This window comes from Apodemus sylvaticus, chromosome 5 (assembly GCF_947179515.1).
Source record: "Apodemus sylvaticus chromosome 5, mApoSyl1.1, whole genome shotgun sequence".
Taxonomy (NCBI): domain Eukaryota; kingdom Metazoa; phylum Chordata; class Mammalia; order Rodentia; family Muridae; genus Apodemus; species Apodemus sylvaticus.
In genome coordinates this window covers 70,672,047-70,688,349 of record NC_067476.1, presented here as the reverse complement: position 1 = coordinate 70,688,349, position 16,303 = coordinate 70,672,047, and the positions used below count along the sequence as shown (strand labels likewise).

The 16,303-nt window shown below is 36.4% G+C and overlaps 1 protein-coding gene across 1 annotated transcript; it reads left to right on the top strand.

Moving 5' to 3' along the window:
• Nucleotides 1-14,957: 14,957 nt before the first annotated feature.
• Nucleotides 14,958-15,920, top strand: LOC127684398 (olfactory receptor 4C15-like). Its single transcript, XM_052181330.1, has one exon. The coding sequence runs from the start codon at nt 14,988-14,990 to the stop codon at nt 15,918-15,920; it is 933 nt and encodes a 310-aa protein (XP_052037290.1). The 5' UTR covers nt 14,958-14,987.
• Nucleotides 15,921-16,303: the final 383 nt, after the last annotated feature.

Below are 16,303 nucleotides of genomic sequence, written 5' to 3'. Positions count from 1 at the left end.
TCCATTGATATTAATTTATATTAAGGAAAGGTGATTTTTATTTCTTGTTATTTTTGTTGTTAAAGGTGGAATTATGTTTGTGTGGCTACCTTCTTTTGGATTTGTTGAAATATTACCTTCATGTTTTTTCTAGGGTGTAGTTACCCTCCTTGTGTTGGTATTTTCCACCCATTATCCTTTATAGAGCTGGGTTTGTCTAAAGGTGTTGTGAAAATTTGGTTTTGTCATGGAATATCTTGTTTTCTTCATCTATTGTAATTGAGAGTTTTCCTGGGGATAGTAGCCTGGGCTGGCTGTTATACTAGTCTGTATGACTTCTCCTAGGATCTTCTAGCTTTCATAGCTTCTTGTGAGAAGTCTGGTGTAATTCTGAGAGGTCTGCCTTTATGTGTTACTTGACCTTTTTCTTTTACTTCTTTTTTTTCCACCATTAATTTATTTATTCACTTTATATCCTGATCACAGCCTCTCTTTTTTTTTTTGAATTTTTTTATTCGATATAATTTATTTACATTTCAAATGATTTCCCCTTTTCTAGCCCCCCCACTCCCCGAAAGTCCCGTAAGCCCCCTTCTCTTCCCCTGTCCTCCCACCTACCCCTTCCCACTTCCCCGTTCTGATTTTGCCGAATACTGTTTCACTGAGTCTTTCCAGAACCAGGGGCAACTCCTCCTTTCTTCTTGTACCTCATTTGATGTGTGCATTATGTTTTGGGTATTCCAGTTTTCTAGGGTAATAACCACTTATTAGTGAGTGCATACCATGGTTCACCTTTTGAGTCTGGGTTACCTCACTTAGTATGATGTTCTCTAGCTCCATCCATTTGCCTAAGAATTTCATGAATTCATTGTTTCTAATGGCTGAATAGTACTCCATTGTGTAGATATACCACATTTTTTGCATCCACTCTTCTGTTGAGGGATACCTGGGTTCTTTCCAGCATCTGGCAATTATAAATAGGGCTGCTATGAACATAGTAGAGCATGTATCCTTATTACATGCTGGGGAATCCTCTGGGTATATGCCCAGGAGTGGTATAGCAGGATCTTCTGGAAGTGAGGTGCCCAGTTTTCGGAGGAAACGCCAGACTGATTTCCAGAGTGGTTGTACCAATTTGCAACTCCACCAGCAGTGGAGGAGTGTTCCTCTTTCTCCACACCCTCTCCAACACCTGCTGTCTCCTGAATTTTTAATCTTAGCTATTCTGACTGGGGTAAGATGAAATCTTAGGGTTGTTTTGATTTGCATTTCCCTAATGACTAATGAAGTTGAGCATTTTTTAAGATGCTTCTCCGCCATCCGAAGTTCTTCAGGTAAGACTTCTTTGTTTAACTCTGTACCCCATTTTTAATAGGGTTGTTTGGTTTTCTGGAGTCTAACTTCTTGAGTTCTTTATATATATTGGATATTAGCCCTCTATCTGATGTTGGATTGGTGAAGATCTTTCTCCAATTTGTTGGTTGCCGATTTGTCCTCTTGATGGTGTTCTTTGCCTTACAGAAACTTTGTAATTTTATGAGGTCCCATTTGTCAATTCTTGATCTTAGAGCATACGCTATTGGTGTTCTGTTCAGAAATTTTCTGCCTGTACCGATGTCCTCAAGGGTCTTCCCCAGTTTCTTTTCTATTAGCTTCAGAGTGTCTGGCTTTATGTGGAGGTCCTTGATCCATTTGGATTTGAGCTTAGTACAAGGAGACAAGGATGGATCAATTTGCATTCTTCTGCATGCTGACCTCCAGTTGAACCAGCACCATTTGTTGAAAAGGCTATCTTTTTTCCATTGGATGTTTTCAGCCTCTTTGTCGAGGATCAAGTGGCCATAGGTGTGTGGGTTCATTTCTGGATCTTAAATCCTGTTCCATCGATCCTCCTGCCTGTCACTGTACCAATACCATGCAGTTTTTAACACTATTGCTCTGTAGTATTGCTTGAGGTCAGGATACTGATGCTGAGAATAGTTTTAGCTATCCTGGGTTTTTTGTTGTTCCAGATGAATTTGATAATTGCTTTTTCTAACTCTATGAATTCTTTGTTTAGTGCATTTGGCATTTTGATTATTACATAATGAGAAATTTCTCTTCTGGTCCAGTCTGTTTGGAGTTCTGTAGGGTTCTTGTATTTTCATAGGCATCTCTTTCTTTAGGTTAGGGTCATTTTATTCTATAATTTTGTTGAAGATATTTACTGGCCCTTTAAGTTGTAAATCTTAGCTCTCTTCTATACCTATAATCCTTAGGTTTGGACTTTACATTGTGTCCCCGACTTCCTGGATCTTTTGCATTACAAGCATCTTTTGCACTTTGCATTTTGTTTGACTGTTGTGTCCATCTCTTCTACTGTATCTTCTACACCTAAGATTCTTTCTTCTATCTCTTGTATTCTGTTGAAGATATTTACAATTGTAATTTCTGACTTCTTTCCTAGACCTTCCATTTTCAGGGTTGCCTTCAATAGTGTTTTCTTTATTGTTTCTACTTCTACTTTTAAGTCCTGAATCACTTTATTCAATTCCTTCTCTTGTTTACCTGTGTTTTCTTGTATTTCTTTCAGTGAATTATTGATATCCTCCTTAAATGACTCTATTATAGTCAGAAGATAGGATTTTAAGTCAGCTTCCTGATTTTCAGGTGTGTTGTTGAATTCAGGGCTTGTTGTGGTGGGACGTCTGGGTTCAGATGATGCCCAGGTATTTTGGCTTCTGTTGCTTATGGTCTTGTGCTTGTTTTTTGCCATCTGAAGATCCCTGGTGTTTGTTGGTCTGGGTGATTGTCTGGAGTCTATCTTTTTTTGACCCTGGGTTTCTTCAGTTCTCCTGGTAGGTCTTCAGCTCTGGCTGAAACAGACCACCTGTGGGGCCTTCCTATCAGGGGCTCTTCAAAGGTGCAGAGAGGATTCTGATCTGTTACCCTGGTGGCAGTAGATCTCCTGGGAGACCTTCAGACTGTTGGTTCAACTGTTCTGAATGCAGCTGGTTTTAAACTGCTTTGAGTGAAGGAGGTTCTCTTTGATGAATCAGGAGATGTTGTCTTCACTAGAGCAGAGCAGCCAAGAGTCTGCTCCCCTCAGAAACCACTAGGTGGCAGAAGGGGCAGAAGGAACAGAAGGGGAGTGGTACTCAAGAGTTTTGCTGGCTGATGGGTAGCAAATTAGCCAGCCCCCAGCAGCAGCTCTGGGACTCTGGAGGTAGGAGGGGGATCTTACCAATTTCTCTGAGTGCAGCAGGTTGTTTAGGATGGATCAGGAGATGGTGTCTTCATTGGAGCAGTGCAGCCAAGAGTCTGCCCTAGAAGAAAGGACCAGGTGACTTGAATGAATGTTTTGACTGCATGTGTGTATGAATATCATGTGCATGCCTGGTCAAAATACATTGTCTCTCCTGCAACACTAATAGTTGGTGGTTATGAGCTACCATATATATGTTGTAAATTACACACATCTTGTTGAAAAAAACCACAATGCTCTTAAGTGCTGAGACAGTTCTCCAACCTTCTCTCTTCTTTATAGTTTTGTGTTCTGAACTTAAAAATATATCATTTCTACAATATGTACCAATGTCACAAATATATGTAAAATATCTTTTCTATTATCTTCTCTGATGCACTTTTAAAGAATTATTTGAATTTCTACACTCTGCTTTTCTTATAAAAATAAGGAACAAAGAAATAAATAAAACTGTGGAGAAGAAAATGGGAGGTTGGTTCAGGACCAAGTGTGGGAGAGGATAGGAGATGGCTATGAAAATGAATGGAAATTTGGAACTAACAGGGATGAGGCAGTTGGGAGCATCTTCAGGACTAGACAGAGACATACCTCAATAGGGATATTCAAGAATCAATGGAGGTGACCTTATCTGTGACTCACAAACATTGGGATGTGGAACACAAAAAGGTCACCTCCTGTAGTCAAGCAGGATTACCAGTGGAGTGATGAAGACAATGGCCCACCCACAAAACTTTCAAGCCAAAATTTATCCTGTGTTTAAAAAACACAGGCACAGGAGCAGACTGAGGGAATGGCCAAACAATAACTGGCCCAACATGAGACCCATCTCATGGGCAAGCACCAGTCCCTAAAACAAATAATGATACTCTGTTATGCTTGCAGTCAGGAGCATATCTGAGAGGCTCCACCTAGCTTCTGACTTAAACAGATATAGACACTGAAAGCCAAATAGTAGATGGAAATTGTGGACTCTTATGGAAGAATAAGAGGAATGATTGGGGCCCATGAAAGGGATAGGATCTCCACAGGAAGACCAACAGAATCAACTTACCTAGACATTTGGGGCTCTTAGAGACCTAACTACCAACCAAAGAGCATATGGGCTGGACCTAGGCCTCCCTCTACATATGTAGCAGGCTTTGTGTGGTCTTCGTGTGGGTCCTGACTACTGCATCCCAAGAGTTATTACCTGTAGGTGGGATATGTTCTTCTAGCTGGGCTGCCTTGTCTGGCCTCAGTTGGATAGGAAACACCTAGCTTCAAGGAGACTTGAATTGCCAGGGTGAGGGTTTATTAGGGGGGGTCCACACCTGTTCAGAGAAGGAGTGACCAAGAGGTAGACAATGAGCAGGATGTAAAGTTAATAAGAAAAATTAAATTTAATTAATATTTTTAAAATTATTCCCAAGAAGAAGGAGGGAGAGGCCCCTGGTCCTGGAAAGGCTCAATGCAGTGTAGGGGAATATAAGGATAGGGACATGGGAGGGGGTTGATTGGGGAACAGGGGTAGGGGAGCAGGCTTATGAGACTTTCAGGGAGTGGGGAACAGGAAAGGGGAAATCATTTGAAATGTAAATAAAGAATATATCTAATAAAAAGTTAATAAAAATAAATTAAATTAAAAATTTAAAAGCTTAAGCAAAAAAAATGGAGAGAAGTAGGGAATAGTTAATAAGATTGTACTGTCTTTGTTAGTAAGTTGCTAATATTTTAAATTGAGCAGTATGTAGTAATTGTTAATCTCTGAGTGCTGATTTTTGCAGAAGACATATTATCACATACTGTTAGATATAATTTCTGTCAGGTAATTATTCTATGTTTGGACACAGAAATAGCCTTTATAGTAAAGGAAAATAATCAATTCATGCTAAATACATAGTCTATCATTATTGGTGTTGCTTCTGAGTTCCATTATTCACATTTTTTATAATAATTTCTATTTTTCATTTATTTTATTTTATTATTTCAGGCTTTTTAAATTTTTCTATATTCTTTGTTTACATTCCAAATGATTTCCCCTTTCCCAGTTAATTTTTTTAACATTAAGTGTAAATAAACACAAAAGGGTAGGAATCAATGCTTAAGGACCTTAAGGTATTGCAGACTATTTGGTTTCTTTCATCTCTGAAATACTCTAAAGAATAACTTTTTAAGTTTTCTTTCAAGCAACAATGTCAAGACTGAATCCCCTATGTTAAAATAGTCTTCAAGATGCTTTCACACATTTTTGAAGATATACAAAGATTTATGTCCTTCAACCTTGAGAAAATCTACACTTGTTTTCATCATATGATTTTGGCCCAGGCCTTTGACTCCATTTTGGGGAAGCTAAGTTAAAAAGATTGCTGTGAATTCAAGGTCAGTATGACCTATGGAAGGAAAGAGGCAAGATTTGCCTTCTTCCATCCTCAAATACTATATACAAACAAGCTCAAGATGATTAGGGTAAGTAGACAACATTAAAATTAGGATATACATTTAAATATAATCTTTCATAAAATGTTTTTGTTAAGAAATAGTCTTTGCTACTTTATTTCTCAAAGAATACAGATTTCTTATATGGATTAGAATATAGGTTCCTTATTAAAGAAGTTACTTTGTTTGCTTGGTGCTTATGCATTTTGCCTAAATTAAGGACTCATCATATTCCATCTATTTTACAGCACTGTTCTCTTTCTAAATACAGTGTTAGATAAAATCATTATCAGATAGGAACCAGATAAATATGTCAAACAATAGCAAAAATGGGCATATAAAAGTCTTATTTTTTAAAAAAAAATATTGAGTATGAAAGTCAAAAAATATGACCCCTTCTATTTCCTTAGGGATATAGATGTTTAGATGATCTATTTGGTCCTGATTTAATTTTGGTATTTGGTATCTGTCTAGGAAATTGTCCATTTCCTCCAGATTCTCCAGTTGTGTTGAGTATAGGCTTTTCTAGTAAGATCTGATGATTTTTTAATTTCCTCAGTTTCTGTTGTTATAACCCCCTTTTTATTTCTAATTTTGTTAATTTGGATACTTTCTCTCTGCCCTTTGGTCAGTCTGGCTAATGGTCTATCTATCTTTTTGATTTTCTCAAAAAAAAAAACAGCTTCTGGATTCTTTGATTCTTTGTATGGTTCTCTTTGTTTCCACTTGACTGATTTCAGCCCTGAGTTTGATGATTTCCTGTCTTCTACTCCTCCTGGGTGAATTGGCTTCTTTTTGTTCCAGGGCTTTCAGGTGTGTCCTTAAGCTGCTAATGTATACACTCTACATTTTCTTTTTGGAGGAACTCAGGGCTACGAGTTTTCCTTTTAGCACTGCTTTCATTGTGTCCCAAAGATTTGGGTATGTTGTGCCTTCATTTTTATTAAATTCTAAAAAGTCTCTGATTTCTTTCTTTATTTCTTCTTTGGCCAAGGTGTCATTGAGTAGATTATTGTTCAGCCTCCATGTGTATGTGGGCCTTCTGTCATTTTTGTTGCCATTGAAGACCACTCTTACTCCATAGTGATCTGATAGGAGGCATGGGATTAGTTCCATCTAACTCAGGAGACAGCAGGTGTTGGCGAGGATGTGGACAAAGAGAAACACTCCTCCACTGCTGGTGGGGTTGCAAATTAGTACAACCACTCTGGAAATCAGTCTGGCGGTTCCTCAGAAAACTGGGCATGTCACTTCCAAAAGATCCTGCTATACCACTCCTGGGCATATACCCAGAGGATTCCCCAGCATGTAATAAGAATATATGCTCCACTATGTTCATAGCAGCCCTATTTATAATAGCCAGAAGCTGGAAAGAACCCAGGTATCCCTCAACAGAAGAATGGATCCAAAAAATGTGGTATATATACACAATGGAGTACTTACTATTCAGCCATTAGAAGTCATGAAATTCTTAGGCAAATGGATGGAGCTGGAGAACATCATACTAAGTGAGGTAACCCAGTATCAAAAGATCAATCATGGTATGCACTCACTAATAAGTGGATATTAGCCTGGAAAACTGGAATACCCAAAACATAATCCACACATCAAATGAGGTACAAGAAGAACGGAGGAGTGGCCCCTGGTTCTGGAAAGACTCAGTGTAGCAGTATAAGATAAAACCAGAACATTGAAGTGGGAAGGGGTGGGTGGGAAAACAGAGGAAGGGAAGGGGGTTTATGTGACTTTCATGGAGTGGGGGACCAGAAAAGGGGAAATCATTTGAAATGTAAATAAAAAATATATCGAATAAAATTAAAAAAAGAAAGGCAAAAAATATAAAAGTCTCTATAGTACCAGAATTAAACATTTCAGAAAAAAGAAGGAACTTCATTTTATAAAAATTAACATGTTTTTAGCTACAGTAATAAAAATACCTCTAAACACTCAAGCAAGTATAAAAGTGCAAGTGTGTTATAAACTCATAGGGGAAGAAGTATTAAAATCCCAGGAGCATAAGAATCAGTCTCCCATGCTGGTGACATCTCTGGGACACCTCTATAAACTCCAGTGGCAACAGAGAAGAGAGCTTTGGCTTCTTTGTTTTTCTTGCATCCTGAGAACATGCTGATGGCTGGACCAGGGTAGCAATGCTAACATGCTTTGCATCAACTTCCAGGATTACTGTTCTCTCTCAGATGTGGACTGGAGTTGGCTACAAGCAGAAGTGTGGCCACCACTGAATGGGATACTTCATAAAGAATAGAAAATGCCTGTTTTCAGACTTTGCACAGAAGTGATCCATGATGATCCATTTAAGGTAGTTTTCAACATAGTCAGAGATGATTTTGAATTATGCAAGAATAATTTATAAGTGGATACTATGGGTCAGGCTACTCTGTTTAAAGTGAACATTGAATATCAGTGCCTAGCTGTGTACATGGAGTTTCATACACTTAGTGTTCTGATTCCTTATCATTAGTAAGGATATTGTGATTATGGATAATCAGTGCTTACAATTATTTATTCAGAGCTCAGAGAGTTGCACTTACCATATAGTAATTGCTCACTGCCCCAAAATCAGTTGTACAGTTGGAACTTTTCTCCTTCCTTCCTTCCTTTCTCCCTTCCTCATTCTTTTCACTTGTACATCTCCTTTTTTTAAAAGATTTATTTATTTTTTATATGTAAGTACATTGTAGCTGTCTTCATATACTCCAGAAGGGCTGCAGAGATGCCTCATCATTTAAGAGCACTGATTTCTCTTCAGAAGGTCCTGAGTTCAAATCCCAGCAACCACATAATGTCTCACCACCATCTGTAATGACAGCTGAACATCTTCTTTACAGCTAATGAAATTAGACACATTTTCTGCCCCTCATCTTGGAATTGAATGAAAATAACAGAAATGGCACTAGTGATAATTTTCTATTATCTCTCCACCAGCAGTGTGTTTGTTCTTTGTAAAGGTGGATAACACCAGTGTTCTTACTGTTCTGATATTATGGATTAGAAAGTAGATTTATTTTCCAGCTGTGTAAATATTGATAATACTGGATACTAGTTCGTTGGTACGCTGTCTATACTACATGGCTATTGATAACGAACATAAAATGTCCTCTTTCCATAACCATACACTAGGCATGATGCATGTGTGATTAAATCAGGAAGAGTGATTAAGTCAAAGTGAAGTCTGCTGGTTTAAGTATGTCCACTTAATTTTCTCTAGGCAGCAGAGACTGCCTCTGAACTATTCAGAAAATTCAATTTGCTTAACATCTGAACTGCTTCAGTGCTCATGGTTGTGATTTGGTCTTTCTTAAAATTAACACAATCACTCAGACACCAAAAGAGAATTTTCCAAAATCCACTAGCAAGGCATTGAGACAGAACAGTAAAAGTTGTTTCCTACATGCAATTAGCAGTTATACAAGCACAGCTGAGGCATTTGGGGAAAACAGAAGCAACAGAAAGTTTTCTGATCTGAAGAGAGCATATTTTCCACAGAGTGGCAGAAAGGAGCTCAGCTACACAGTAGGGATGCTTTTTACTACTAGATAATAATCTTAGGTGAAAAATATGATGAACTTGTGGAAATTTAACATGTAATACAATTTCAAGTAAGTTTTAAATTTATGATTAATATTGGTGATGGTAATATTGTATTTTCATTTGAAATCTATGTAAAAGCAACTACTTAAAATGTTAACATTTCTACTAACTCCTCTGATAGTTCTGAGTATTTTTAATCAATTTGGAGTGAACAAAGACATTCCATTATTTTAAACTATATTGTTGTAATGAAAACCTCTGTTGCTAAAATAATGGGAAGGACATAATGGGCAACGTGGATATCAGGACACAGTGAGGCATGCTACTCAAGCTCAGTCCTCCACGAAACGGCTCAGTGACTAGTGTTATGTAGTTGAGGGCCCTGAGAAAGACCAGCAGTAAAACCTAGATGCTTACAAATGAATGTTTTTCATAGACAAACCAAAAATACAATATGGGGAGAAAGATAGGGAAAATGATTTGGTTCCTGTATCAGAAAATGGAACCAAAATCAGTGAGTAAAGGAAAATGTAACAGGGTTGAACTTGTAATAATGACATCTGTGAAAAGATTATAATATTGTAAAAATATAATTAATGTAAATATAGAGCAGGTTATATTTAGGAATATAATATATATATATATATATATATATATATTATATATGCATGTACAGCACAATTAATATAAAGAAAGTCCAAGAATTTGAAAATTTGAAAAGAACAAGGATGGTTATATGGGAGAGTAGAGAGGGAAGAAAGTGGGGAGAGAAAATATAATTATACTGCAATCTCAAACTTAAATATGTAATTTTTAAAAGGAAAAATGACTGCTAGGCAGTGTGTTGTTAGCCTGTTGTATACATGATTGCTAATGAAAGCTCAGGTAGCCTCAGACCTCTTCTAGAATTTACAGGAGCATAGATTTTTCTAACTTTTTTTTTGTCTTTATGATTTCTTTATTTCTCTTTTCACTTGTCCTTAAGTACGTACATAGAGTACATAGAGGATACATGTTCTACTATGTTCATAGCAGCCCTATTTATAATTGCCAGAAGTTGGAAAGAACCCAGGTATCCCTCAACAGAAGAGTGGATGCAAAAAATGTGGTATATATACACAATGGAGTACTATTCAGCCATTAGAAACAATGAATTCATGAAATTCTTAGGCAAATGGATGGAGCTGGAAAACATCATACTAAGTGAGGTAACCCAGACTCAAAAGATGAATCATGGTATGCACTCACTAATAAGTGGATATTAACCTAGAAAACTGGAATACCCAAAACATAATCCACACATCAAATGAGGTACAAGAAGAAAGGCGGAGTGGCCCCTGGTTCTGGAAAGACTCAGTGAAGCAGTATAGAACAAAATCAGAACAGGGAAGTGGGAAGGGTTGGGTGGGAAAACAGGGGGAGGGAAGGAGACTGATGGGACTTTCGGGGAGTGGGGGTCCAGAAAAGGGGAAATCATTTGAAATGTAAATAAATATATCAATAAATTAAAAAAAAAGAAATTACGCGAATAATAGTAACTATTGGGTAAAATATAAGAGATCCCCCCAAAAAGATTTTCTAACTTTTAATTTTAATGTTTAATTTTAATTTCATTATAACAAAATCTATGTGATCAACAAAGTATCATTTTATGTTCCATTTTATAATTTTAAATACATTTAAATATTAAATTGTGGATATTTAATTTTCTTTGTTTTCCACTTAATTTACTATTACAAAGCTGAATGCTTTCATACTATTAATTCTTTATTAAATGTATTCTCTGCAGTTTTATGAACTTTTTAACTTATACTAGACATACATAGTCATCTTGTTTTGATTATATTTTAGATATTTTTGTGTCTTTAATACTTTCAAAGTATATTACATTTTAATATAAAAATTTCCTTCTCATTTTATTTTAGAATATAATTTATGGTCAGAATTTCTAACACAATATCATACACACAAGCTTGTGACTCTTAAATTGTTTGCTAATTTATTTCCCTAAATTATTATTTAAGTGGATTGATTTTTATAAAAGTTAGTATTCATATTTATGGTTTAATTACATTTTTGTTTATGGGTATGTGTGTGGGTCTATTTGTTATATGTCATTTTTTTCAGGAATCCAAAACAGCTAGAGGAAGAAATTGAACCCCTGAATCTGGCGTTACAGAGGGCTGTAAACATTCTACTTGGGTGATGGGAATAAACTTCTTGTCTCCTGAAAGATCAGTAAGTATTCATTGAGGTGCCTTTCCAGCTTCTATAATGTGGTTTTCTTTTCTTTCTTTCTTTTTTTTTTTATTATTATTCTTTTTTTATTCGATATATTTTTTATTTACATTTCAAATGATTTCCCCTTTTCTAGACCCCCACTCCCCGAAAGTCCCATCAACCCCCTTCCCTCCCCCTGTTGTGACTGCCCTCCCCCCAGCCTCAGTTTCCTATTCTGTTAAGTGGGACTAGCATGCCTCCTTTCTACAGCACCAGGACAGTGGGTAAAATGGCAGGCATAGGATTGTGAGGTCCATCAGCTCTACCCCTGTGGTGGTTCTTGAGCTCTACCCCTGTGGTGGTTCTTGTATCCCGTTCCCCAGATGAGGAAACTGAGGTTCCCAGTGTAGCCTTGAGAGGCAGGGCTGATCCCTGTGCTGAGCCCAGAGCCCACTCAGTGTGGCTTCCCCTCTTCCTAGGACAAGCGTCTCTGAGTATCTCCAAGTCCAACAGTCAGATCCAGGAGAACGTGGTAAGTCTCCTGCCAGCACAGGGCCCCCTTCCGTAACTTCATGTTAACTCATTATGATGAAGTACCATGCTCACAGCACAGGGGGCTCAGCAGGTAAGAGCACGTGCCTGGATGAGGAGCTGACCTGAGTTCCCAGCACTCCCATTCTTATCTGATATTTTTTTCTTTTGGTTGATTCAATTTTCATAAACAGTTGTATACAGACCCTGTTTAAGTATTCAACATTCTATATTTAAAATATTTTCTGCATTTTCAAGATGTGTTAGATAAAAAGAAAAGAAAGAAGCATGAATTTGACTTATTGTGGTGACACAAACTTACAACACCAGTATGTAGAGATAGACAAAAGAAGATCTGAAACTTAAAGTCATCTGAGGCTAAGTGGTGTATTTGAGTCCTGGCTAGACCACATCAGACCTTGCCAACCTTCCTCTACTGCCTGTCCATACAACAAAAACAGAATCTACTAATTTGTCTTTCATGGACCCAAAACCTTGAAGTTTGTTAGATCAATAAATAGTGCATGGCTATTCTACAGATAGCCTGTCTTTTGCTTGTTTAACAACAGAAAGTGAGCTGTTTCTCTTTCTACTTAGCATTTTATTTCATCTAATTTTATCCTAGCACATGACAGTATATAAGGTTACAGGATATATCTAGCACCATTCTACTTAGTTCAACTGCTTTATCTGAATACTCTTGTCAGGAATATGAAATATACATGGACCCACAAAATTTAATGAAACATACTTTATATTAGGTTTAATTTTCAGCTGTAACCCCTTTTATATTATAGGATTAAATCTATGCAATACCCTGTGCTCAGATCAACTACCTTGTAAATGATAATTTAAACCTTGTGATCATGAGACATGATTACATTTACTTCTGTTCCATAGTGGATGTGTTAAAGTGAGTTCTGAAACTTGCTTCACTGCATGGATGATGGTGTCGTTTTGTTTGCAACAAATAAACATTGAAAATCTTAATTAAAATTAGAATGATAAAGCTCATTTCACTTAATGCTAAAATTAATATAGAACTATATTTTCTTTGGAACTTCTCAGTTGTTTTCTTCGTACATGTAGGCTCATGTAGGACTAGTTGTCTCACACCATTAATTTTAAAGAACATAAGAAGTTACTAAGCACAGAAGAGCAAAAGCTAACAGTATAGAACTCACTACATGTGTCAAGATTGTAGGGTAGTTTTTTCCCCCTTTGCATTTTCATTATGTTAAATGGTAAGCTTCATTCTGATATTTCATGCATGGACATCATGCCTTGCTATCTTCTTATTGAAATTCTTTGTCCATTCTGCTTTAGCTTTGAATGTCAACTTGTACACTAATTACTGATTATCTCAATTTATTGTAAGTGATTACTATCTGATCCAGTAACTTTACAGGGGTTACTTTAGATCATTGATTCATTGGCTATTGCATGTTAGTGGCTGGAGTTCATATTAAAGATCCTGCTGAGTAACTGATTAGGTCATCATATAAATAATTGTGAAATAAATGAACTCTCAGATAATAAATTTATAAACATGTGAGGTACTTGTTTTAGATGTAAGTCATTGAAACATCTCATTTTCTTCTCAAAACACCTTATTCTTATATTCATATATATTTGTACCTGTAGGCATTTATGCACACAAATAAAAAAGATGAATATGTGTATGTCTGTATATGTTCACTCACAAAAATATTTTACAGGAAAAGATACAGAAACATTTTTGACTGTGACTGCCTAGGAAAACAAATCTGAAAGCTGGAATATTTACACATATTTGTGGAATTATATTTTATGGGTAAACATTAAAATTTTCTTTTAAATTAATTAAACCTAGAATTGAAAATGAATTCTACAATGAGTGTCATTGATATTTTCAAATTTGACCATATAATTACTAGGGATGAGTAGGTAAGGAATTATTGTTTCATAATATATTCTTATAAATTTCAAAGCATGTAGCTTGGGCAAGTAACTCAGAAAATCTTAAATTACATTTGTGAGGAAGCTTCTCTCTTTAAGCTTTGTGTTGTCACAAATTTTCAATTGTAGGTGACTGTTCCATGGTTTTCTGTTTCTGATTCTTCATCATTGACTCTATTTCCTTTATCAGGATATCTTATTTGCATAAGGACCAAGGAAATGCTTTAAGCTTTAGAGAGTAAAAGGGCCTAGGAAAAAAAAATCAACCCTTCCTAGAAGTTCTTTCAAAAGGGAGGTTTGGACAAAAGACAAAAACAAGAACAACAAAAAAACCCCTCACTCTTCACCCCATTCATTGAATGGTGAGATCATGCATGTCACAGCTTATGTCTCTAAGGTTGTAAGTCGAGCTTCTTCTGTTTGTGTTTTTGTTTGTTTGTTTTCTCTTTGGAGCTTTTTGTTTATCCATCATGACAAAAGGACAAGTTTTACAAAGTTCCTATTATGTTATAATATGATGAACTGAACGAAATTTCTACTCTTTTAACACAGGCATAATGAGGACTGCTATAGAGTTTCAGCAGATTTTTTTCTCTTATGAAGAATAGGTAAATTGAGTGGAAAGAGAAATAATATTCACATTGCTAGAAATTTGATATAAATCCATGATTTTGAAGTGTGGCCTAAGGTAACACTTCACTCTTATTTCAGTGGATAAAGGACTGTTCTGGTCAGTCAGTGGAGACTGGTCATCATTTACATCTAGAACAGTTTAGAATGAATTTTAATATTCTGCTTTATGAAGCATATAAAGACTGATGAAAGCTGACTGATCAAATACAGGATTTTGCTCTCCTCTCACCCAAGTAGATGTTTGTGTTTCCAATATTTTATGTGTAGCTATTTAAAATATTCAATAATATGTATCAACATCAACAATATGTTATACAATTATATGTTAAAAATGTTATAATATTATTTTGAAAACTGTAAAATAATAAAAATGACCAATTTGTCATGGTAATTATATAAGCTTAAATGAGACACAATTTTCTCATTATTTCAGATTTACATAAACAGAGTTCACTTTACCATTTTTTTAAGAATCATGGTAAACCAGAGCCATGTCACTGAATTCATTCTACTTGGACTTTCACAAAACTCCAAAGTTCAGAAAATATTGTTTGTTATATTTTTGTTGATATATTGTGCAACTATTTCGGGCAACATGATAATTGTGGTGACCATCATCTACAGCCCTGCACTGCTGGGCTCTCCCATGTACTTCTTCTTGATATTCTTGTCCTTACTGGATGCATGCACTTCTTCCAGTGTCACACCAAAGATGATTGTAGACTTCTTCTATGAGAGGAAGACCATCTCCTTTGAATGTTGTATGACACAACTCTTTGCTTTCCACTTCTTTGGTGGGATGGAGGTGATTCTCCTTTCTGCCATGGCCTATGACCGCTATGTGGCTATTTGCAAGCCTCTTCACTACACTTCCATCATGACCCGGGCACTCTGTGGCTTTTTGGTGATGTTGTCTTGTGCAGGGGGATTCTTACATTCAATCATACAAATTATCTTCACTTTGCAGCTGCCCTTCTGTGGACCCAATGTCATTGATCATTATCTGTGTGACTTGTTTCCATTACTGAAGCTTGCCTGCACAAACACACACATATTTCTCATTTTGGTGTTTGCCAATAGTGGTTCTATCTGCCTAATAATCTTCTCAATTTTGCTTATCTCCTATGGGGTCATCTTGTTCTCTCTGAGAGCTCACAGTTCTGAAGGGCGACTTAAAGCTCTCTCTACCTGTGCATCCCACATTACAGTTGTGCTTTTGTTTTTTATGTCATGTGTTTTAATATATGCTCGACCTACTGCCTTCTCTTCTGAAAAACACGCTCTTATATTTGCCACCATTGTAACACCACTTCTGAATCCTATGGTGTACACTTTCAGGAATAAGGAAATGAAGAATGCTATGAGGAAACTGTGGAAGAGGTGGATAGTGGTTTCTGATGGCTATTAAAATATTACATATATAATGCTTTGGAAGTAGACAAGTGGGTAAGAACATTTGTAGTGCAAACATAAGCTCTCTTTCTGATTCGAAGCACCATGGCAAATGTCAGTCAGGGTAGAACAGTTTTAATGGAATACTGGTGAAGTGAAGTACTATAGAGCCCAAGGGCTCCTCCCAAACCTAGTATGATCAAAGTTCATTGGAGACCTTTTCTTAAAAAAAATAATTCTGCAAGAAATAAATGGATGTAGTGCCTTTCTGTCTTTTCATGCACTATCTTCCGCACATGTATGGATACAATATTCACATAGGTAAACAAACAACACACTCATAAAGACACACTAACAAAGAATCAATAATTACATTTCTAAACTAAGCTAAAAACTCAA

Coding starts and splice junctions, on each gene's coding strand:
- LOC127684398 (XM_052181330.1), top strand. CDS start 14,988: ATGGTAAACCAGAGCCATGTCACTGAATTCATTCTACTTGGACTTTCA.